This window comes from Plectropomus leopardus, chromosome 21, assembly GCF_008729295.1.
Source record: "Plectropomus leopardus isolate mb chromosome 21, YSFRI_Pleo_2.0, whole genome shotgun sequence".
Taxonomy (NCBI): domain Eukaryota; kingdom Metazoa; phylum Chordata; class Actinopteri; order Perciformes; family Serranidae; genus Plectropomus; species Plectropomus leopardus.
The window spans coordinates 10,220,245-10,246,769 of record NC_056483.1 but is presented as its reverse complement, the minus strand read 5'-3'; the positions used below and the strand labels follow the sequence as shown (position 1 = coordinate 10,246,769).

At 39.1% G+C, this 26,525-nt stretch overlaps 1 protein-coding gene across 1 annotated transcript; it reads right to left on the bottom strand.

The window, feature by feature from the left end:
• Nucleotides 1-1,315: 1,315 nt before the first annotated feature.
• Nucleotides 1,316-25,360, bottom strand: drd3 (dopamine receptor D3). The gene is made up of 8 exons (XM_042510597.1): nt 25,314-25,360; nt 23,373-23,702; nt 15,816-15,928; nt 12,697-12,833; nt 9,358-9,551; nt 7,067-7,132; nt 4,060-4,435; nt 1,316-1,512 (listed from the first exon to the last, which is right to left on the bottom strand). The coding sequence occupies exons 2-8, from the start codon at nt 23,658-23,660 to the stop codon at nt 1,316-1,318; spliced, it is 1,371 nt and encodes a 456-aa protein (XP_042366531.1). The 5' UTR covers nt 23,661-23,702; nt 25,314-25,360.
• Nucleotides 25,361-26,525: the final 1,165 nt, after the last annotated feature.

Genomic DNA, 26,525 nt, shown 5'->3' with positions numbered 1-26,525 from the left:
AGTTTGGTGTTTTGCCTCTACATTTGCATTTTTTCAGCACTTTCTCTCCTGGATCCATTCCTCATTAAGATCTAGCAGCTGGCCACCTCCTTTTCATAAAGCCCTGACTAGGTGAGTGGCTCACCTGGGGAAGCGGGCGCCTCATGTGCACGGTCTGTGTCCTCACCAAAGTGAACGTGGGTTTTTTTTCCACATATTGTCCCCTCTTTTGCCCCCTTTCATGCTGGTACTGTCCTGTCAAAGTAAAAAAGAAGTTTAAAAGTCTCAAAAAATAATATTAAGAAAACAAAGCCTGACCACCTGAGTGCTGTTGGGACACACACCCATAAATGTCTCGAACACAGAAAATAAGAAGAAAATAGGAATATACAAGCAAAGGGCAGAGCCTCTACGGAAAAATACGGTGACATGTGCTTCTACTAGGTCATAATCGATGATTGAAAAGGCTTCAGTACGAGTCTATAGATTGTTTTTCGGGAAAATCCTGCAGAGTATATCTTTAGGATCAGTTCCCGTCTTCATCAGCAGAGCTCTACATCACAGCAAGGTTCTTTAATAAAGAAAACAAATAGTTTCCACTTTGCTTTACATCAAAATCTCACAATTTTTATTCTAATGAATTCACACTGAGCACAACAGCTCCACATCAATACATATGACAATCTTCGAAACAATGTGAGTCTTGGCAGGGATCAATACAATCCTTCCAGCACAATTCAATTGAGCACCCTTGAAATCTGATGTGTGCATGCACTGGAGAGTAACCGATGATGATGATGATGGTGAAGTACGGGGTGAAAGGGGGAGATGAGGAACATCAGTTGATGTACACAGTGCTGTGGCAGCAGGTCTCAGGACAAAGTGGTCCACAGCCCTATGATTAATTTAGCCTTAAAGCTTCATCTTGGGTCCAATGAGCTTCCAGATGTACATCGATTGGAAGGTGTTGTGCCAAAGAGCAGCGCACATACTGTACAAGACAAATCCACAAGAAAGTCCAACACCTTGTACCATCAATAAGACGCAAGGCATGGAAATGTTAGTCTTATTGGAATAATACTGTCCAAATGAAGTCCAGCCTTGCTGAGAAAAAACAAGTAATAGTTTTGAAGTAAAAATCCTCCTCTGTTTGTATATATTGCAAATCACAGTTGTTTTTCATGCTTCACCTTGCTGCTCCTGTGCAACTCCTTTGTCTTTTCGGTCCATGACCAGCATACATCTGTGGTCACTGTTTAACAAATGCACCACGCTTGACTTGTAGCAGAAGTGCACAGCCTCATTTCCATTTTAATTTCCTGGCGCGCGGCCTTCCTCAGCAGCTGAGGATCTTGATGAAGGCCCGTCTGAACTCGATGTTGAAGGTAGTGTAGATAATAGGGTTGAGGGCACTGTTGACATAACCCAGCCAGGTGAAAGCACTGTAAAGCCCAGGAGGGACGTAGCATGTCCTGCAGTGGGTGTTCAGAATGTGAGTCACAAAGAAAGGCAGCCAGCAGATGAGAAACACCCCTGGAGCAACCAGAGAGCAGACAGGTATGGAGAGAGGACGAAAACAAAAACACAAGAGCAAAAAAAGTAAGAAACAGTTTATTTGTGTGCTGCAAGCATTAGCATGCTCGACTAACTAGCATACCACCAATAGTTACCAAGCTGCTTTTAATTTTCACCTAAGTGTTACTTCAAATATTAGTATTAGCTAACAATGCATAACAATTGATGACGTCATTAGAAAACTACTTTGACTATTATGATGGGTCACATGCAGTGGTAGAGGAAGTATACAGTTCCTTTACTTAAGTAAAAGTACCAATACCACACTGTTAAAATACTAAGTACAAGAAAATGTACTTTATATGAAAAATTTAAAAAATCTAAAAAACACAAAAACTATATATAGATATTATATATATATATAAAAAAATACTGTTTATCAAAATAGTTGCTAATTAATTTCCTGTCAATCAGTTAATTAATATATACCGTATACTAAGTTAAGTATAAATACCTGAAACCTTGCACCTAAGTGTACTTAGTTACATTCCACCACTGGTTACAGGTTATGTTTGAAAAATCCCTGTTCAGAACTGACACAATGTGCAGGAGCCAAGATGTGAGCATTACTGTATCAGAGTTTAGAGCATAGACTCTTCTAGCTCTTCCTTGTGCTGTGCAAAACTGAAGCCAAAATATCCCGGATATGGAGGCTGACACTGTGCACTTTTGGAGCCACTAGCCAAGCCATGTCAAGTTCCTGCTTAAGCAGCTGTAAAACCTAGCACACTGATTGACACACAGACAACCACATAGCCACTCAAAAATCAGATGAAGAATTCATTCTCGGTTATGGCCTTACTAAAATGTTTAGTTTTAAACTTAGCCCTGACGTTTTCTTTCTGTCTGTGGATTGCTATAATCTCGTTAAAAACCAAACAAGGGCAAAAAAAAAAAAAAAAGGCTATTAATCTCCCCAGCAATGTTTCAGCACTATGGATAGCACATGTGTCCTACACACACGCCAATGGTCCGTACGCGTAACAAAACAGTGCTGTCCTTGGTCCTGAAACAACAAAGCTTCACATGTATCTCGTCCGATCTTTTCGTTGTTTTTGTTAATTTTCTGCAAAATAAATAAATAAATGTTTATAATAGATACATAAAGCTTAAAGCCCCGTCCAGAAAGTATTTCATCCTGTTTAACAGTTGGCTCTCCTTCTTAAACAGAGACATTATGTACAGTCATTGGTTCAGAGTAAAATTTGGCGAAGATGCGGTCTTTTAACCTAGCTTTTTAGCATCATATTGTGTTTGATTATCATTCTTCCTTTCTTTCTTTATTTGGAACTCATTTAGCTACTGTTATTGATTTAGAATAAAATTTGTTATATTCAGACTGGCAAGGGTGCTGATCTTTTAAATTAGCTTTAGCCTTTTAGCATTACACTGTGTTTATTATTCTTTCCTTCTTTATTTGGATCCCAATCAGCACCAGCATAAGCATTCTTCCTGGGGTCGTGCTTATTGAAGACTCTTATAGTTGCTATTTTAAAACCACACTGATACAAACATTAAAAAGTCTGTTTTTTCAGCCAACTCATGGAGTTAGTGCTGATTAATTAGGTAACTACAACCAATAAAATCTAACAACAATTTTTTCAGCCCACAAATTCTACTGTTGGCTGATACAGTTGGCCTGCCTTGATCACTTGTGTGTAAAATGAAAATCCCATTGCTTTAAAAATTATGACAAATTTCAACTAATCTGCTGCTCACTGAAAACTGCATGTGTGTTGTGTTAGAACAAAAAGCTCTACAGGCTTAGCAAGGGGTCATTTAAAACACTGTGTTTCTAATTAACCTGCTTAGTGTTTATTCGAGTTCTGAAGTCACTTATTGTAACCAGCAGTGGCCAACAGGACATACTTTACTAGGTATAAACAACTATGATGCTGCAGACACTCATTAAATTCAAGCACGATAATTGGGGTCGCAACATCATAGCAAAGAAGCGGTCATTTGGGTGAAAAGCAGGTGGGAAGTAGGTGGGACTGACATCTTTTTCTTTGTGCATGTCACAGTTTTCACTGACACTAGTGTAACGTAATGAGACACCTCTGATTACATTATTGTCAGCGAGATCTCTGCTGCTCTGCTAACTTATTATACTTGACCAGGCCTCTAGCAACCTGGCTGATAATTGGAGCGTGTGGAAGCTGTGTCAGGAGCTACAGCGTGTCTGGATACACACTGTGAACCCAAAGCCAGCCAGAATTTTCTGACATTTCAGCTTGATTTATTGTGGCTCTGCAAAACATGCAGCATATGCACGGGGGGGGGGGGGGGGGGGGGAAGGGGGGGGGGAAAGAAAATGTGGTGGTGCCATCAACACCAGTCAAGAGAGCAGCACAGGTGACCGGGTACATATGGCTGAAAAGACCATCAGGAAAATGTTAATAGATCTGAAGCGGAAAAAAAACTATATATATAATTGCATATATTAAGTGTTATCATGACATTTACAATTTCCTCCCTCAGCCACTTAACCCAATCGTCACTCACCCAGAACAATGGCCAGCATCTGAGTGGCCTTTTTCTCCCGCGCATGCATGCTCCTGAATCGTGGATTACTTAAATGAGAATGAGCCATCGACCGCAGTGACGTGTGTGTCCGTCCATTGGACAGGTCCTTCACCTCGCAGCTCATCCTGACAGGTGGACGTTCAGCCTGATTGCTCTCTTTCGCCTCCTCCTCGCCTCGCTCCTGCTCCAGATCCAGCTCTGTGCGGCCACAGGAGGCATGGCTCATGCTGCAGCAGTTCTGCATGTCCACCTGCCGCAGCACAGAGTCCTCCACAGGTCCTGTCTTTGGGCGTTTGTGCCACAGGCATCCTGACAATAGGTTGGGCTTGGAGGCATCTGAATGCTCTACACTCTGCTGTCAGGAAAAATTATACACGGTTAAGAGATGCCGCACAACAAACACACATTTAATGACAAGTAACTTTATCAGTTTGATTGTAATAACAATGTGACATCATTAAAGTTGCATAAAGCTTACATAAACAATGCATCAAATGAGTATGTGCGATATGAAAGGTGTCTGTTAGGGACAAACCTGCTTCCCAACTCTGCATTTCCTCTCTGCTGTTTTAGCGTCTTTCAGCCCACTGTTGTGGTTTCTGGTCTGCAGCTATGCTTTGTTTCACTTGCAATAGACAGCACTTTCCATAAAAAAATCAATAAATAAAATTTAAAAAACTGTCTAAAAACTTACAGTACAGTACTCTTCTTTCATGATTTCCGGTGAACATAGTGGAGCATTTAACTCTCCAAAGAGCTGCATATTTGTCTCATTGGTTGGTGTCTGAAATAGTCAGGTGTTTAAAAATAATACAACCTCACATTGTATCTCCCCCAAATCTGAAATGTTCGTCTATCATAGAAGTTTTTGGAACAGGTTTGAGTTCCTGTAGTTTTTGTTTTTCATAGAGTATGAAGACAGATGTGGACAAGGAGCCCGCAAGAAAAAGAGGTGGTATTATATGAAAGCCATGAAATTTATAAAGGTTGATCAGAAGTTGTTAGTTTTATAATTTATTTAAAAAACTATTTACAGAAACGTCTCAGAAATGAGCCTCATATCATTTTATATATTAAGAATGAGACATAAAACATAGCTACACATGAGAATTTTCTTCAATGGGGGAACAGATATTGACACATTTTACACAGATGATAGCCATAATCTGTACCAGATACTTGTGATACTTGTTTCATCCGAATATTCAGTTCAGCCTTTCTACCTTGGCTTGTTTACTATACTATGTGAATGTCACTGTCACATCCCTTTGAACCTTGTTCAGACTCTCAGACTCTATATGGTAAAAGAAGAAACAAACAGCTCCGCATTTGTATTAAACAGCCACAGCCAAATCACAAGCACCTTCCTTAACTGATTATTAGTTTAACCAACAATCAATTAATCATTATTTGAAAAAAAAAAACATAAAAACTTGTGCTTATTTCAAACAATACCAAATGCATTTTTTCTCAATCAAAGTTCACAACAACATATAGCATATACTTACAACATTTTGTATGGCATAGCCTATCAATTAATTGACTGAATTTACATGTTTGATTCATTCCTAATAACCAATTGTCAGTTAATTGTTATCATATCCAATGTAATCATCTAAAGATGATACTTTAAGCAAAATGCAATTTATAGACACAGTTTGATTTCATAATTCAGGTAGCTGTGGTGCCAAATGCAAGACACAAGCAGAGAGTGGTGACAGCATAAGGTATTAACAGTGGAGAGATGCAGGGGAGGAAAACTGCTTTCCTAATTTATATTGTATTGTGAACTTTAAAAATAAACAGATCAATAAAATGCATTAGACTTAGCGAGCAAGGTGTGTGTAATTATTTTTATAGGATCAAATGTTTTAAAAACACACAAAAAAAGGGTTTGATGTGCAAGGACCTTTGCATTTGTTTGGTGTCTCAATGGTGCTCTGTGTCTGCTCAGTGTGTAAATAGCTGTTTTCTGATAACTTCATATAGCTGATAATGGCAATTCTGTGTTTCCATCTTCTTCTGTTGTCTGCAGCTTCCAAAAAAATTAAATTATTGCAGCTTTAATCACAGTTCATCGATCTGCCTCTTATCTGCCTTTATTCTTCTACACTTCTTCTCTATCGCAAAACTAACCTTTATCTTATCTTATTTGAATACATGTAGAAAATATTTGAAGCTGAGTGCTACTCCAGTGAGCCAGAAAAGTGGGGAGTTCAACATTATGGCCAATACATCTTGGAAGTGCTGCTCAGACAGACTGAAAGCTCTTCCTATACCTCCACTGCAAGTTTTTAAATCACAGACGCACAGTTAGCATTCAGCATACATCAGTGCGACTGCAATATCCATAAGTTACCTCAAAATACAATATTTCATTTTCATAGCATACCAGAAAATACTTCCACTATCTTAAACTCTGCAAATTCAGCAGCTGAAGCTCCAATCAGGCTTTTCTCCCTTGGGGCTAAAAGAAGCATAATTAGTTGTGCTAATTGGGCAACGTGTATCTCCAGTATAGCCAGAAACATTAATTTTCATGCTTCTTTCACTCTTACATTTATCTCTTCACATATTTTCCTCAAGGGAAAATTACAGATTGTTATTCCCTCCGCCTCTGTGCTGTCCGTGGATTATGCAGGTGCTGCAGTGCGTCACACAGACTTTGCTCAGCTGAGAAGTGACCAGGTGACGAAAGGCAACAAGCCACACTTCAGAATAACAATTTTCAGCTCCTTTTCAGGCCCCTGGGCTGCGAGCACACAGCGGAACGAAAAACCCAAGTGTGCATGAACACACACACTGACAGACTCACATGAAAAGCTAAAAACAGAAACGCTCAGCGTGCCACCATGTCACAATACGCCAACACAGTCGATATGAGAGTTAGTCAGGCATTAGGCTGCACTGCATTGAGCGAAACTGGAGCACTCAAGTAAATCAATTCAAAAACGGTGTAGGATATGTAGTTTAAAATAGCACCTACCACTTTGATTCTTATAGGTGACAGGTCCTGTTTCGCCTTGGGAGTATCCTCGTGTAGACAGGTTTCCTAGGGGATCAGAGGGAAGTTTAGGAAACTATTTTCCAGAGAAATGCTTAACCCTCCTCATCACCCTTACAACACCCGTTCCCCTTCAATCTACAGGTAAAGAAAGTTTTTTCACTAGAAAAGAGGATGTTTTCATCTTGAGTGTCCTTGAATTACAATTCACCTGTTATTTTATTGCCTTTACTACTGAGCAAAACACTGCCACTCAATGAAAGCTCGCTGCAGAAATAAGGACAGCAAGTTTCCTTCTTCATATCAATATCCCTCAGTTTGGTCCTGTTATATTATTTCAAAACACATTTCCATTCAAGCTCTCTCATCCTGATCTCCTCCAGGGCTTGGATCTCACAACGTATCATGGATGAGATCCCAAACTCATCCAATCATGTGTAACCTGCTGTTATAATAGAGGACTTGATTGTAAATTAGTGTGCAATGAAGGGGAAAAAATAGAGTTGAAGCGCTTGGATACGCCACCACTGGTCATGTTACTGGATTGAATTATCTAATAGTGTCTTCTGTACACCGTATTTTAAAAATAGGGTAGATGCAGACACATAGAACATGACCTGGTGTCTCCTTGCCCCTGGTTAAAAGATAAAGCCATAATTTGTGTGATAGATGGAACTGGGACAAATATTCGAAAGAGGGATGTCATCAAAGAAGTGACAGGTGGTGGTAAACAGTTATTCATATTTGCATCACAAAGGGATTTAAAGAGCAGTGTCACCCTTGTTCCAAAATACAACAAAAAAGAAGAGAAGACTGACTATTTTTTAACCTACAAGCCATTTTAACCCTTTGAAAGCTGGATTGACATGAGTTTTCTTGTGTAGGTTCAGACGCCTCTCACAAGCTATTTGACCCTTTGAATTTTGAGCTAATTGTTTTGATTTCTTTTAAAAACATGGGGAAAAAAAGACAATCACCAACTTTGCTGGAGATGTCCTACAGATTGCAAGAAATTTGTAAAATGCAACAAAAAATAAGTTTTGAAAAAAGAGGGGAGGATAATAAGAAAATAATCCAAAAAAAGAAAAAAATGTAATGAAAACTCTTTTAATATTATCAAAATTTTACATTTAATTAATTTTTTTCTGGCGCTTTTTAGGCCTTTTGTTTTGGAGTTTTTTTGGCTTGTTTTCAGGTAATTTTTTATCATAACTTTTTTCCTTATTGATTGCAGAATTCTGAGCCACGCCTTTTTTAAGTTGCTCATTACCCTCTACCAATGTCTGAAACAAATCAAACCAATTTGCTCACGTTTCAAAGATTTTATTAAGAAAAACTTCTGTTTTGTGACAACAGGCAGATCAGCCGCATCTGAACTGACCTTTACATTTTGTCTGTATATTCATTTTTTTTCAATGTGTTTCAGCCTACATTTATAGACACTTTTCTCTCTGATCAGAACAAAATAATATTCCTGACATTTTTCCGACATCTCGCCTGTACCACTTTACCTTCAAATGACACATAAAAATTTGTGCAAATGAAAAAAATGGCTTGTACTTTGACAATTTGACTGAATGTTTCAGACAAAAAGGTTCTCTCTTATGTTGTAATGCATCCAGCTACGAGGCTTTAGGGGAGGTTAAAAAGAATAGATCTAGTATGAAGGTGAACTGTAATTTGCAGGTCCTGCAAATGCATTATATGCATTAAGTGGGTGAATGTGAATGAGGGAAGAGATTGTATCTACATGTGAAATATTCAAGCTGCAGTCAGGAGAAAACGTTGCATCTACAAAGAGTCAGTTTAATAGCAGCATTATTCTGAGCTTGACCACCATTAATATTTGACTTCATACAATATGATATACAGAGTTTTATAATGGTGGATGACGGTATTTTTTATTCTTACAATAATTTAGGAACCACTTACTAATAAGACGTCCTTAATTAAGGGTTCATAGGGCCTAATTAATGGCTGCATTAATAGATGTAATATAATTTTTTACTAATGCTTTAAAAATCATTTAAAAGCTGTTAATAAGAGAACGCTGTAGTTGCAGGACAAGACTGCCATTATAAATGTTAGTAAGTCATAATATAAAATAATAAACCATCCAGTCTGTAGAAATCATTAATTCATTAATGAACAAAAAATATGCCGTTTCATATATGTCACTACCAATCTTGAAACAAAACCTACACCCTTGGGTACCATTATTACGTAAAAAGCGAAAACACTGACAAAGGAAATAATAATAGATGACTTCTCACCACTGATGGCGGAGTTGAGCCTGGCTGCACCTTCCCGCTGGTCTGGCCAAAAGTGATCCTCTTCCGTCTCATCCTGAGGAAGATGTAGATGCGGATGTAGACCAGCAGAGTGACCACAAACGGCAGATAGAAGGACACCACCGAGGAGTAGATCACAAAGTCCGGGTTGGAGATGGAGCACACCATGGGGTCATCTGATTAAAACAAAACATCATTATGCAAAACAGCCTCGAAATCACATGATAATAAAAAAACAGAGAGCAGGCTGACCTCTGACCTGAGCCAATGCTGAAATGACCTTGTTGGCTTCTCCTCCTTCATATTCTGCACACACTTAATCATACAGCAATGACTGTATGGTGGAGGTGTGACTAATAATAATTGTACCATAATTGTGCCATTAATTCAGAATAAGAGCCCATTTGACATAATAATAACAGCATTTAGACCAATGTGTCATTCAACATTTCAAGGTTGAAAATCTATCAAGAGGACTAATAGTTCCATAAAATGAAATGTGACAAAAAAATAACAAGCTCTGACCACAGCTGTGAAATGCATATTGCATGTCAGTGGCATGAACAAACTGACGTAATTTGCTGCTCCCTGGACGTTGACCCGGATCAATACCCCATACTTCAATACACAGAGAGATGAAAACACGGGCAGACAGATACAATCTATTTCTAGCCACACTCCAAACCCCCTTCAGTTTCAAGATTCATATTATGTTGTTTGGCTCTTGTACAGAATTTGTCGAACTGCTCTTTTTCAATCCCTTTCTTTGTGAAGGCCGATGAAGGACCCTGGACCTCACATGAACCCCCGGTCCCTCCTCTCAGTGCTGATGCCTGGTTGCATACTGACAAAAAAGTGGGATTCCTGCAATCACCAGCTATTGTTTTGCATTGATTGTAAGTGGACTAAACCAAATGCCTGCATCTCTGTGAGTAGCTTTACATTGTGTCTGACTAATGCTCTTAATTGTGTATGTGCAGTCATGCATACGTGCTGCTGGCTATTGAAATTAAAATAGCTACTGGTGATGTCTCTCACATTTCTCTGTCTGTTTTGCTGTTCAGCGGTTCATTTTTCGCCACACAAATGCAGAAGACGTGATTTCATCAGCACGATAGTTTTTCAGTTGTGTAGAACTCGAACCCCCGCAGAAAAACATAGTTCAGAATCATTTAAGAAGCACTTGTTGAAATCTTTTCCCATGCAGTTACCTTATTTAACCAGGATCAATATTTGAAAAGTTAAAATAAGAAAAGGTTTTTCACTTGACTGACAAAATTCCTGCTGCGATTACTACTATTCTCTCAACATTCACATACAATATATTTCTAAATAAACATATTAAAACACTATAGAAAAAAACACGGTGTGAAAATATTCCAAATATGGCATTTGCTTAGATTGCAATGATGTCTTAAGGTGGCTGAAATAAGTTTTGCTTCGGCCTGTCTGCAGCAGGACATTGTTTAGCTTTGATGGCTGTAGAATTGGTTTATCAAAGATGCTAAAAGCAACACAGCAAATAAAATAAGCACAGCATTAAGGTCAGATAGGCCAGACCACCATAAGTAGACCAACTAAATATCTTTAAACATTACAGTTAAGGCTAAAAATCATAACAGAAATAAACAAATTTGCAGATTTTACAGATCTCAGAATTTAAATTTCTTTTTTTTTTTTGAAAGAAGAATTAAAGCTAAGCTACAGTTGATATAAGTCATTGTGGCATTTATGGATGCTGTGTCCATAATGCAATTGGCCTACTTAGACAAGTCTTGCTGGGTTTAGATACTAATATAGCTCATAAACTGCTTTTTTGCTAGTCCTATAACGTTATCCCCACCACTCACAGTCACCATCTCTCTAAGCTCAGCTGCCTGCAAGCAACAAAACAGTTTTAGAACGTTTTAGAGAACAGAGCAGTGGTATGAACCGGCCCTTTCTCAGCTCGACTCAGATAGTGTCACCTGACACCTCAGCTTGACAAGTCGACAGCTGATGATTTTAGAACGTAAGACACATCACCTGTTTCAACAGCTATCAGCTTGTAGCAAAGTCTGCTGTCCTAGTCAGTCACAAACTGCATGCAGATGGTGTGAACGCTTGCCCTCTACCTGCCAAGTCCGTCTCATTTACATCCCTGCAGCTGTTGACACATAAGTCAATCTCACACCTGAAGGTGCGTCGGTGTCAGAGAGTGTGTCACTGCTGCTGCGCGCTGTGTGTGTGCATGTCACACACACATACTTTTTGTTGTGGCTAGTAATTTAAATCAGGGGTCTTCAATATTTTTCAGGCCAAGGACCTCTTAGCTGAAAGAGAGATGGAGCAGCAAACCCCTACCTGCATAAATAATAAAAAGAAAGAAAAAAAATCAAAAAAGTATCAAACAGTTACTCTGAGAACCCCCAGGGATCTTAGACCCCTGTCACAGACCCAGGTCCCAGGATTTAAATTATTGTGGTGTATTTATTATGAACATGTTTTATCTGACGCTCAGATATTTTTGTTAACTTTTTTGCCTTTTCATCATCACTAGAAATGCAACTGTAGCAAGTATCTGACTATAACTGTCCTGATTCATATTTTAAGAAGCAACAAATAATAATCAGCTACAAAGTAATCCTGAAACGCTGAAAGTAAGAACAGAAGTACAGAGAGTTGTTGCTATGAAGATGCATTGTCTTTTCTTGTCTCATCTCATTGTATTGGTGTAAACTGGCAGGTTTTCAAAACATTGCAGACCGGCATATTGCAAGGGTTGCAAGTTTCAACTCGCCTTATTATAATTGTGGATCTAATTTAGACTTAACTACCAGCAATGTTGACTTTCTACAGATTTGTTGACTAAGTAAAACTCCAGTGCACACAGTTTCTCCCACTCAGCTGCAGCTAATTACAGACGGGGTGATAAAACGTGAATATTATTAATTGGCCATGTCTTTCAAATCCAACATGCTCCAATTGGTAACATTGGCTCTCAATTAAAAATCCGAAGACTCACCATCAGTGATTATTTTCTCAGGCTTCACAAGGCTTCACAGAAAACATTACACAACATTTTCAGAGGCTGAGCAGCATAGGCCATGACAATTAAATTGACCCTGACATGCTAAATTGGTGGAGTGCACCTTTAAATCCCATTAAAGATCACATTTCATGTCCCAGCAGTGACCCTGAACCGCATGTAGACTGAATTCTGAATTTCATATTAACACGGTGCCTCCGTGCTTTGCATTCTACTCTGCATCCTGCATAACTTGACTCTTCGCTATGACACATCCAGACAGGAAGATGGAGTCATAATGCTGTTGACCTGACCTGTGGTGTTGAAACCAAACAGCAGTGGACAGGAGACGGTGAAAGCCAGGATCCACACGGTGGCAATCATCAAAAAAACTCTTTTCCTGGAGCGATGGGTGGTGTTGTACAAGACAGGCATCACTACTGCTGTGTACCTGCAGACACACACACACACACACACACACGTTAGAGTCTGACCAGCGCTAAAGATGTGTCCATTCAGGGGACAGATGGTGGCATATGAATGGAGACAGAAGTGCTGATATAGGGGAATAATTAGAGTGAGAAAAAGGGCGCTCCTGAAAATAACTGGGCTTCAGGGATGCCAAGAAACGCACTGCTGTGAGAAAGCGGATAACATAAAGACCAACAATGGAGCAGCAAAGCAGGCATTGCTATTAAGAAACAATTTGGGTATTCAGCACTAAACCAAGTGGAGCTTTGATTTAAGAGTTAATCAGCACACTATATGCCGAGAGTGTATAATGAGTCCGGGAAAACTAGGCTCAGAAGGAGCAGCAATTACGCTGGACCCCGACCCAAAATTGATGTGATGTTATGTTGTTTAGAGCCAGATAACTGCCATGATTGTTTATCATCATCAGACTAATTACACTGGGTTCTTCTGTGGGCAAAATAAAGGGCTAAACCCGGAGCACTGATGTTCACTAAAAATACCCCCCTACACCCACCATGCTGCTGTCTGGTTAAATAAAGCAGTCAGGAATAAGTGCAGTAGGTAAAAAATAATGTACATGATTTATTGATGGTGCTGCTGAAAGCTACACTTTTAGTTGAGGATGAGAATAAGGCTCTTTAGCTCCGAGATGCAACTTAAAACATGACCTTTGCAGTTTCACAAACACTTCCTTTCTGGTGTATTTCGGCTGCCTCCGAATAGCCTGATTTGACTCATCCTTTCAACAAATCTCCCTCGCTATCACAGCAACCACCGCGACAAACTTATAAATAAACAATGCTGTCACAAAGGTAATGCGGGAGTGTTGAACACTATCAATGACACAGAATGCCCCTGGTGCTTTGTTTTAATTTAGCACCTCACAAAGCGTATGATGATGTGCTGTTGACTCTAATAATCAATCACAGGGAACCACAGGGCTCCAGAGGACTTCAACTCTCAGAAGCAAATTATTCATTTGACGCACAAACATATGTTCCAGCAGGGGTGGAACCGTGTGCAATTAAAGATGATGTAAGGGGTTTGGTACCTTTTACTGAACATAACCACAGCCTGATTAACCCGTTAGCGTCCCTGGGGCATCTGCCTTGTGCATGTACCATGTAACCTTTAACACCTGGATCAACATAAGTTTTCGTGTGCTGCCTTCAGACGCCTTTCACAAGCATTTAAACTTCTGAAACCTGAAAAAAATTGGCTTGATTTGTTTCAGAAACATGAGGAAAAAAAACAAAAATGAGCAACTTGACAAGAAATGTCCTGCAAACTACAAAATATAAGTAAAAGGTGACAAGGAAATGACGTGAAAATTGGCTGAGGGGGGATAATAAGATATTATTAAAAAAAACAAAGGAAAAATATCCACGGGGTGGTGATGATTGATGAGGCTGGAGTCTAGATGCCAAACTCTTACAATGTTCTGCTGCTGAAATATACATTTCAAACATAAGTTGTCTGACTGAACTGATTTTGTTGGCTAATTGGGGGCGGCACAAAGAAATTCTGACCACTAATTAAAATGGTTCATTTAAAACCAACAATGCCAGCCCTGATTTTAGGCTAATTTTACCTAATTTATAAAGGACTGTACTCATACTGTGCCTGCAACATTTGCTATCTAGATTTTATCCACTTATAATGTTAAGTTGTGATACATATACTTAGCTTGTAAATGTTTAACTACAGTATGTTGCGTGCCTTTTGATCCTAATGTTGTTAGTCTTAACCATTGTGCATACTGTCAGGCAAGGGAATACCAATTAAAATGAGCTCCCCAGCTAACTCGGGTACATTTACATTAATTTAATTTGGACTTATGTACACAATCCCTTTTTTAAATGAATAAATTACAATTTAAAATCACATTTCAGTTGATATGGCCAACTTGTTAACCAACAGTTACACAAACAACACTCATTTGGAGTCGTGTTTCTGGAGACCTGATGAATGTAAATCTAATACTCGCTCTATTTTAGCTCCATTTTTGGTCTCTACCAGCTCCTGAGAATATTTTTTTTTACAATTTTAATCAGTTTTGTCTCAAACAAAGTGGACTCACAATCTGTTGGGATATCACTAAGTTTTGTTTGCTCTCAGAAAACAAAGGAAAATTTCCACCGCACAAAAAGTTTACCCCATGAGGCATCTGATGAAATAAAAAATACTACAAAAAGCTGGTAAACCATACAGCAGCCTACTGTTTGTGTTAACTGTTGTTTCAAAGCATCAAGTTTTACAGTGTTTTATTGTATTTTGGAAAAACGGTACAGAATTTGGCAAGATTTTTACAGCAATTTGTTACAGCGAGGAGATTAACTGTTGCTTTGCACTAGTGTGTGTCTTACTGTATAAAAGCACCTTTCAAAAAGTCTTACTAACTATACAAAAGCCTCCCCATGACATCTCCACTCCTTATGTAGTTCTTTATCCGCTCTATGTAGCTGAACTCTTGATGCCTGCAGAGTATAAGTTCAAAGGCCGCAGAGAGCGATTAAATATTAACTGACACAAAAAGAAAACGAAGGAAGTAAATAATTTAAATACAAGATACAAGTACGGAAAAGGTTTAAACTGATGCACGGCACAGCTCTATTGCAAACAACTGCACAGCAATTAGACACAAACAGACCTGAGTCTGAACCTGAAAACATAGAATCAAAACCACACTGTACACAAAATCTTCTCATTTCTGTCTCTTCTGCAGCATCTTTCATCTGACACACATCTATCAAGAGGATACGAAGAAAATGGGAAACTATTGTCATTTTCCATGACGTTTTGAAATATCTATAAGGTGAGGCTAAGAAAAGGACTTTCAAAAAGAAAAAAGAAAAGAAAAAATCTCCAATGGATGGCATTTATACTGTAAAGATATCTGTAGTTATACACAGTAACTGCAGCAAGAAGGTAAACACACACACAGATGCTGCACACTCACCTGTCAATGCTGATAGCACACAGGTTGAGGATACTGGCGGTGCACATCATCACATCTAGCGTGACAAAGATGTTACAGTAGAGCCGGCTGAAAAGCCAGGCACCGCCGACCACCTGCACAGGACAGACAGGCAGATTATCAATGCACACGTTTCTCTTCCCCATCTTCAGCGTGAAGTGTGACACACCTATTGAGTGCACATGAGCGCACACACTTGTACATGTGACAGAAAGGCAAGGAGGAAGAAACACATGGAGATAGTGCGTCCACTGTTACAAGGAAAGATGAAGAACAATAGGCCGCTACTATATTCACCTTGATATAATGAATTACCACATATATGCTAATAGGGATATTATTTAGGCTAATTTATACATGAGTTAAATGTTTATGTCACTTGTTTTCAGATAACACAACCTGCAAATGTGTGAAAATACTGTGGTGATGGCACCATGATGGATAACATACACAGTGTTTTCAAATCTAATCATCCTCAAGGAAATCTCCAATTTTCAAAGGACATTGAACAGCAAAACAGATAAACTCCAAACAACCCTCCTCCCCACCATCCCTCCACAAAAGGCTTTCACTTGGGCTCCATAATGCCTGGTAATAACTGTCTGACAGAGATAAATGGGATCCAAGCTCCACCGGCTGCCTGCTGAATCTCTTAACTCCAAGATGGGAATATACACCTACCTACACAGAGAGGTGGCCCGCACACATGGGAAAATGCACAGGCACACACATGTATCAAGACTTAAATAGACCGCAGTCTCTCTTGCAGAGACTGTGGTTGTCACACATATAAAGATACACATTTATACATACTAGTGTGAAAACATTCACTGCTAATAAATGCTAATTACTAAACCTAACCCACCCAGTCCTCTCACAAATGCCAATCTTAACTCAACCATATACCCATAAATATTAATTTTTATTCATTTTTAAAGGAGCACCCCCCATTTTCATGCATAAAAAATCAGTTTACATGATTCAGCACAATCGCCAGAGGAAAATGTTGGCATTGTTTCTGCAAACCACAAATGCGTAAAATTTGTGCATTTCATATCATATTGGCAATTACAAAGTGACGATATAAACTGGCTGATTTTGACATAAGGAGGTGGAAAAGATGCCTGCCAGGCTGCAAAACACTGCGGACAAACAAACAGCAAAACTGACTGTTTTTTAGTGACCCATTGCTGTGTTTCTTCTAGGTATAGTGCCATTAAAAAGCGGTTGATTTTTAACTGAGACATCGTTGCATTTTCTGATGGGATGGTGTCACAAAAGCGGTTATTTTTTACAGGGACATTGCTGAAAGCAATTGTTTTTTTTACCAACATAGTGCTAAAATTGGTTGACTTTATCCAAGGCATTGCTGAAAATAGTTGTCTTATACGAGACATTGCTGAAAGCGTTTTTTGCTCCTGAGAAATTGCCTAAAGTGATTTGTTTTGTGAGACATTGCTCAGAAAATTATTATTTTTTTACTGAGACTTCACCAAAAGTGATTGGCTTTAGAGAGACATTTTTATTAAGGCATGCATAAAGCCACTTTTTTTTCCTCTGAAAATTGCTGCATTTTCTGCCAGGATAGTGCCATGAAAAGCAATTGATTTTTATTGAGAAATTGCTAAAGGTGGTTGTTTTTATCAATACATCAGTCTGAAAGTGCCTGTTTATCAGACATTGCTGAAAGTGTTTTTCCCCAGACATTGCTGCAATGGTTGTTAATTTTACATTTACATCCCTGCGTAAAGCCATTGTGTTTACAGAGAATCACTGCATTTCCTGCCAAGACAGTGCCATGAAAAGTGATTGTTTTTTGTTTTTTTACTGAGACATTGCCAAAAGTAGCTGTTTTTTAGGAGACATTGCTGCAGAAATTGTGGCACCAAAAACGAGTGTTTTAGGTCAAAACATGATCTTTTCCTGACCATGACCAAGTGGTTTTTGTGCCTCAACACAACCACGTTAACCACACTGTCAGTGAAACTTTAAAGTACTAAATAATATATAAATGCTACATATGAGGTTTTGCATGTCTCCATTTATTCTGGTGAAGACTGCGGAAACAGTTGAATAATCAAATATACCATTCAAGTGCATTGGGGAATTTGTGTGTACCAGCATTTTTTGAGCTTCACACTGTGCCCAATTCCATTTTATAGGTTATGAGTGTAGAGTGTGCTCACATGGGAGTGACAAAAAATGTAAACTCAATAAAGTTCATATGCTTTTCAACATAGGCTTGATTTATGAGTGTGCACACTATTGATTTACATTGCATAGCACAGAGGACATGGAGTTCTGCTTACAGCTGCAGAAAATGAAATAAATTGCTAATGAGACAGAAAGAACTACAAAATAGCAAGGAATGTATGTATGATTTGACATGCAAGAGTAGTATCTTACGACAAAATATTACTGTATATACTGAATACAATGAGTTTGTAGTGTGGAATATGGACACGGTCTTGAGAAAATGTCCTCTTTTAGGCAGGTCTTCTTTAATTTTTGTAAGGACATTTGGTCCTCTCAAGTACAGAAATAACATCAATACACACAATTTATACGCGGCATGTACATCGTACTTGTTTGTACTCAGTCACCCCCTCATACAAAAAGATTGAGGGACACATGTGGGCACATACTGAACATTGTGTGCACAGAGTGGGAAAATGACGGTGACTCACTGGGGCTCTGCAGACACCTCGAATCGAGTGTTTGAACATATGTGATCTGTACTTTCTCTGTCAATTGTGCTAAATGTCTCAGCAAAGAGACACAGTGGGGGTGGAAATTGTCTGGACACTTGGACAGGAGATGGACTATCTGTCGAGGGATCTTTTTGTGTTTCCATGGTTTTCCATGATGAAAAAAAAGTTGGATTATCATATAACAGTTGCAGATGACAAAGCTGCATTTAGATTTATTTATTTTTTGACAAAACTTGGAGGAATAAATTGTTGACTCAAAAACAAATCAGCACTGCATATAAGGAGGAGTACATTTGAATCACTTGATCTTAGGGTTGGGTAATATATTGATATTATATAGATATCATGATATGAGACTTGATCATCTTACCTTTTGGAAATTGTAATATCATCTTGTTTTCTTTCCCAGGTTGTGAAATACCAATGTTTTGTCACTATGACCGGGAAGATTAACAAAAAAATTGTGCCTTTATTTCAGACTCACTCGACTATTGTAAGTCACTTTTTACTGGCCTTCTGAATTACACCACTGAGAGACTTCAGCTCATTCAAAACTCTGCAGCTCAGCTATTCACCAGAACCAAGAAGAGAGTTTTAGCTCCTCTGCACTGGCTTCCTGTTACATTTAGAATTGATTTCAAGGTCCTCCTTCCTTCGCACTAAATGGGCTCGGACTGAGCTACATTTCTAACTCCCCTGTTAACTGTTTAGCTTCATGAACACTGCGATTATCTGCTGCTGGTTTATTGCAAGCAACACCCAAAAAAAAATCTGTGATGCAGCCTTTGTCAGTTACGAAAAACTATGAAACGCACGACTATTGATATCAAGAATCCAGCTCACAAAATCATTTTAAAGAAAACTAAAAACATGTTTTTTTCCACTCTAGCCTTTTACGGATAAAACTCTTTCTTTTTACAATTCACACGGTTGCAATTCTTTTAAAATGCTGTTTTGTACTTGATTTTATGATTTACGGTTTTATGATTTTATGTTTATAATTTATGGTTCTGCTATTACTTAATTTTTGTTTTGTTTTTGTAGCCTTGTTGGCCAGTTTTATGTTCATTCTGTCTAATGCGCTTGTTGTAAAGCACTTTGCACTTCATCTCTTGTATGAAAGGTGCTATAAAAAATAAAGTTCATTATTATTATTATTATTATTATTTGCCTTTAACCACTTAGTCATTATATTCTCATTACTGAAGATTATCAAAAAATGTCATGTGTAAATACTTAGCAAAAGCACAAATAGTCAACCCTGCAATAATGGTGCAGTACTGATATCAAAGTAGTTGGTGAAAAATGCCATGATATTTGAATTTCTCCATATCACCCAGCTCAAATTAATCATGTGGTACTGTCAGAGCTCCCTGTACTCCATATAATAAACACTACAGATTAAATCTTGACATGACAGAGAGGAAACCTCCACACTGCAAATGGAGCTGTTTCACACTTGCTGCGGCTGAGCGTCATTTAAAAGGAATTGTATGATGTGAGTACTCAGTCATTGCTGCCAATACAACCACTTCCTTCAAGTACAAATCATACATCAAACGTACCATCCAAGTGCTCATCATTATGTGCTGATTGGTGGGCAAAGAGATACTCACTCATTTTTCCTGCCAAGTCACACCCAGAAGAAAACCAGTAACCCTCGAGTCACAAGTTAATCCCCCATCCTTAAGATTAGAGCTCGGAGGGTGATGTTGCTCGCAGCGCTGGGAGATAAAAGTTTTTGCGCCATATGTTTTTTTTCTAGCCTCATCCAAGATATAAATGACCTTTACATTCCTGCTAAATTAATGAATACTGTACCTTTTCGTCATACTATCTTTTAATGACTCATTCCTTATGGGACTGTGAGTTTACCCTTTAAATCTGAACTGAAAAAGGTAGCACATGCTCTAACAGCATGACTGCCTGCATGGAAGTTAAACTCATGACTGAATACCGGCGAGACTCCCAGCTACCTCAATTTACCTTTCATAGGATGTAATCATCTTTAATTTGTCAGCCTCTGCTCACTGAGTGTGTTAATCTATTTTTTTATTTTCACGGTTGACCTGCCGTTGAATCCTCTGCACACTGTGAGTAATAGCGTTTTCTGCTGACAGTGAGCAAACTTCGGGCAGCGGGGTGGCTGCTCGTTAAATATAACTGGACTTCAACCAGATGATTTTCAGACCTCGTGTGGGCAAACACCTGCCCATGAGCTACACACTTTGTTCCCCCAAGCTTCAAGGATTAGTATTCTACACACATGCCTGTGCCTGTGTGCTTAACAGGACACCTCTGCAGTCATTTTCAGTGTGCAAAGTATTACTTTGATGAAATGTGGATGTCTGAGTCATCTGTGCCCATAAAGTAAATAGAGTTACTGAACAGTTAGTGACAAGCATGGGTGGATTATGAGACAATGGGCCCCTGGACACAGACATGCAAATGCCCCACCACCTTCCCTGCACAAGAGCAAGACATGCAGACATTATAGTTGTTTTGCATCTCTTTGTGGTAATTTTGTTTCGTTTATAGTCATGTTACAGCCCTTCAAAGTTTATTGTTTCTCTTTGTAGTTTTTTTGTGTCACTTAGTGGTTGTTTTACCCTTTTTACAGTCTCTTTTGTCTCTGTTTGGCATCTCTTTTTAGTCGTTTTTTGTCTCATTGTAGTCATTTTTAATATCCTTTCAGTCATTCTGCATCTCTTTCCTTGGTATTTTACATCTCTTCAAAGTCATTTTGTGTCTCTTTGCACCTGTTTTGCATCTCTTTGTAATGGTTTCGAGTGAGTTTGTCATTTAGAATGTTTTTGTCTGTTTCATTTTGGGTCTCTTTGTGGTTGTTTTGCCTCTTTTTAAAGCAGTTGTGAGTCTCTTTGTGTCTCTTTGCAGCTATGAGTTAATTTGAGCAACATTTTGTAGATAAAGGCCAAGGGGGCCCTGACACTCTGGGCCCCTGAGCTTGAGCCCAGTAAGCCTATTTATTAATCCATCCAAAGATACAAGGATGGAGGCTGAGAAAATTAACAATAAGCAGACAAACTATGTGACGCTATTGATTAATCTGTTAACTGCAAAAATGAATTAAAGGCAGACAAAAATATCAATTTGCCTTGGAAGCTTCGATAAAAATGAAATTCACCTGCGTGCAGTTGCTCCTTTACGTCATTTGTAGCTCAGCAGATGAAGTCATTATTTGTTAATATTCAAAACGTACTTCAGCAATTATGCATAATCTACATGAATAGTTAGGCACTACCTAAACCAGCTTTATATCATCATTACTGTCTTCCTGTCACCCACACAGCTGTCACTACGTAATAAGCTCCAAATAACCCTCATCCTTTTTCTCTCTGACTGTAGCTCCTTTTCTTATTTCAAAAGTCCACTTTGTCTCACAAGTAACGTTTTCTCTTTTCTCCTCTTTCCTCTTCTCCAGCATCAGCTCCTCACTCATTGCCAAGTATCTGTATTTCAGCCTCTTCTACATCCTCTGTACTTCCTCTCTACTTTCTTTGCCCTCTTTCCCTCCAGAGCTAGATCAGCGATTTCAAACCAGGTCTACTTGTAGCACAAGTCTGGATGGGTAGAGAGACTGTGGGGTAGCTCAAGTAATTACAAAATATTCATTCATGATTTGAATAGATAAACATATTTACATATTTGTGTTTAAGGAAGATAATAAACCTCCAATTAGGAGAGAAAATTGGTAATTTAGTCAATTTATTGAGAATGTGACCAATAAGCTACCAGCTATAATGTGCAGTAGGTTACTCATGAAGCTGAGGTAATTGTGACACCTAAAGGCCATTGTTTTTTGTCAAAAAGAAAACCAGTTAGAAAGCAAGCAGAGAAGTCAAAACTTTTTTCAAATATCCTGGAGTAATGGTTAAAAAGTTTATATAAATAGCAGTAATTAATGGATAAACAGGATAACAGGATAAACTTAAGGTTGCTTGTGGCTAACAATTTCAACAGGTAATCTGATATTTTTAGTGAGCATAGGCCTAATTATTTCAACTTTTTATCTGTAAGCTAGAGTAATTTCAACAGTTTACTTTTCGTGAACAACAGTTATTTCAATCATTTATTGATCACTTTGATGTCTATTTCAACTAAATAAATGGTAAAAAGTTCTGCCACTACAAGTTTTAATAGTAGTAAACGTTAGCAATTCAATTGTATGAACAACAGGTTTTGGACCCGAGAAATTATTTCATAGCTCTAAGAACCCTCCTTTTTGTTGTGTTTGCACCACAACAACAAGGAACACACATAGTTTATATATCGCCATTTGAGGGTCACTTTTAGCTCCTTTTTCACAGTATGTACTATCCCAACACAAGAGAAACAATGAGTGGCATAAAATGTACATTAATTGATTCGCTGTCCCGGAACATCAACAACAAATGCACCCAGGATATCTTGCATGTTGTATATAGACATCAAAAGTCAGCTGAACATGCCATGATATGTGATGAGTTGGGAGTTAGATTATGTTGGCATAAATGCTGAGATGTAGAGGACAAAGAATAAAGCTGACCAATCAGAGCAGACTGGGCTTTTTTAGGAGGAGGACTTAAGAGAAAGGTGCTAAATATGGGCATTTTAGACAGAGGTGCTCCAGCACAGACAGTATGAGCATAAAGCATTTAAACCTTTTCTAACAGAAACCCAGAACACAATTATGAACCTGAAAATGAGCATTATAGGTCCCCTTTAAATGAAATGTAACTTGGCCAGACAAATAAAAAGTACTGAACCACTGCGATCAGCACCGGCCCGTACAGATATTTTGTAAACACAGACACCCTGACCTCCTCACCTCCAGGTAAACGGCCCAGGGCATCACCAACGAGGCCACCAGCAGGTCGGCCACAGCCAGGCTCACCACCAGGTAATTGGTGGTCGTCTGGAGGGAACGCTCCCTCAGCACAGCCAGACACACCAGCACGTTTCCAAACACGATGGCTAGGATGAGCAGGGAGTAGAACATGGCGTAGTAGTTACGCTCATCCTGCCATGGCACCTCTGAGCTGTCATTCCTCTCCGAGTCCCATTCGAGGCGCTCTGATTCATTCCAGAGCCTCTCTGTGCTGCTAAACATCGCCATGGAGACGTCCCGGTGACATGAAAGGTGAGATGGTTGGCAGACCTACCACAGGAAAAGAGGATAGTTTGTTGTTTTAACCATTTATCACACAACTCAAACACAGAATTAACACTTCTCACATCTCATTCGTCAGATGAAAGTGAAGCATATTAGTGTACAGATGATGGCGATGATGGTGGCAGCATCATTTCAGGTCAAGTGGAAAAAAAATCTCGACTCCTTGCAACAGTAGTCAGATGAAGAGATAATTTAAGTGGGTGAAAAGCATCCCTGTAGTCGTGCCCCTTGCTGTTTACTCTGGCACAAGTGCTGAATGAAAGACGGAAACACATATTGATCGATCCTAAAGCTCTGTGGCTCCTGTTCAGACAATCAACTCCATAAAGACTACCCCTCAACATTCACTGTAATGCCTTTATGGTTGTTCCAACCAGCCTCACATATGTACAGCCTTTCTTATTTCCCAGACATGATAACTTTAATGAGAGGCTGGCAGTGTGCCTTTGAGCAGTGTCAGTGAGTTTAGCTCATCAGGGAGGGGAAATAAGTCGGTGCTGCTACCCTGAGAGGTCCGGTTGGCTCTGATCCCAGGCTTTGGTCCTCACACTCCATCCTTCCACTATTTATTCCCAAAGCTCCCTAACTGGCCTGAATCCAGACATCAGCACTGTGTTAGTGCTCACACCTGTATCTACATGTTAAACAAACTGATCACTCATACTCAGTCCCTCCCTCTGTGACAGAAACTAGGAGAAAGATACTGAGAAAGTGGCATCATTTTTAGATCTGGCTCCAACCCAGACTGCTTCTAAAGATTTTTCCAGTCTATAATTCCACTCAGTGCCTCCATGGCTGTGGTATCATATGATTCTCCGCAAGAAGAAGCAAATAAAAAAATTCAAATCACCTTGAAGTCTCCTAATGGGAACCTATCAAAATACATTCAGGTGTGACTGGTCATAAGGAGTCATTAAACCACATCTACACATTATGAATATTTAATCTGAGGACAGCTGTGATGTGATACAAGGCTGAACAGTGCTCAGTGTTTGTTTTTAGGTTAAGTGCTAATTGAAACTAATTTCACTCTTTTGTTCCCTAATGTCAACATGCAAGAGTCTGACCTCCTACAAGTGTGTAATATCAGTGGACCATCATGTAGATACATACACATGCCCGCAGGCATACACTGTATGTGTAGGATGTAATGGAAAAAGAAGGGGGAGAAGACCTAATGACGATTTAGCTGTAACAATATTATTAATAACACAATCATCTGTTATCGAGGCTTTATGCAGCCAAAGTCTATTGTTTTTCTTTTCTTCTAATTGTATTACAGCTGCCAAAGAAGCTCAATTTGCACAGGTCAAACCTTAAACGTGAAATTCAATTAATTCCAGAGATAAAAAAAACCTTATCTGTCTCCTTAATCCTGCTTCCAGAAAGATTGGGGTCAAATATAGTGCAGTAACAGCGCAAAAAAAGCCCATATGACCACCCATCACAGCGCGCGCGTGGTGAAACAAAAAAAGCAGCAAGTACAGCAGGTAAGAGTTTAATTTTAGGCACAAACACAGGAGCAGAAAAAATTAAAAGGGCGTTTACTGACAATTTAGGGTTATTTTTTCAGGCAGAAAAAGTAAACAGACTTACCTGTTACTGTTAACCGGTGAAGAATTCATCAGATGCCATCGAGGAAAAGCATCATCCGTGCAGAGGTAAAAGTTATCCGGTCATCGCGTCCTGCGCTGCGAGGCGAGCGGGAGGAGCGCTCGGTGCCATTGCGCGCGACGTGAAGATGGGAAGCACAAAGATGTGCAACTCTCTTACTACATTTCCACCGACGCTCCGTGGCTGCTTTGTGACTGTCGGTTACACGCACTGAGCTTTTTTTTCTATCTACACTTTGATTTTGCAGCCACACGGGAGGCGCGCGTACGAGGTGGAGACGTCAGGTGTCTCCCTTTGCGCGTGTAGTGACGCAAATTAAGGTGACCAATTATTATCCCACCCCACCCAAAAAATGCCCCCCCTTCACATTTAGTTAAAATGTTCTTTTATACATATGCTTGAATCGTGCCACAGTCATGTCCCCTGGCTGTACTCCTCGTGACCCTGAACCAGTCTGGGTCGTGCTTTGCTGGAAGTGACATTCGTACAAAAATAGCCCAATGTTGGCCTCATAAAACAGGACTAGTAAAACATACAGAGCGTAAATTAGGTCAGGGTTGCTCTATATGTGAAAAAAAAATGTATAGACTGACGCTCTGGCATCCTATGGTTCCTTTTCCACCTCCTTTTCACACAAGGAGGGAAAAAAAAGAAAAAAACGGTGTCCATGCAGATAAAAAGAACCAACAGGTTACGGCCTATATCTCACAAAGCCGGCCAGTTTGTTTTTTGCTATCTTCTAAGTGGCATTTTCAAGATAAGATTAATAGGTCCCGCAGGAGAACAGCAAACAAATGAGATCTGGACCAAATTAATCAATGAAAAGTGCACCATGGGAAGGTGTCTTTTTAACAATGGTGGAATGTAACGCAGTATGTTTACTCAAGTACTCAACTGAAGTACACGTTTTTATGTTCTCCTGCTTTACTTGAGTCTTTTCTTTTTACTCACTCCACCACATTTCTGAGGGAAAAATTGTACTTTTTTACTGCCCTACATTTAACTGAAAACTTTAGTTACTTCACAGATTAAGATTTTCTCATTAGATACAAACATAAGAAGAGTGCATAAAATGATGTTTTGCAATAAATTAAACTACTCAACTGTTTATACAAGTACAGCTGAAATGATTGGCCAATTAATCAATTAGCCAAGTGACAGAAAATTAATTAGCAACTTATTTTTATTTTTCTT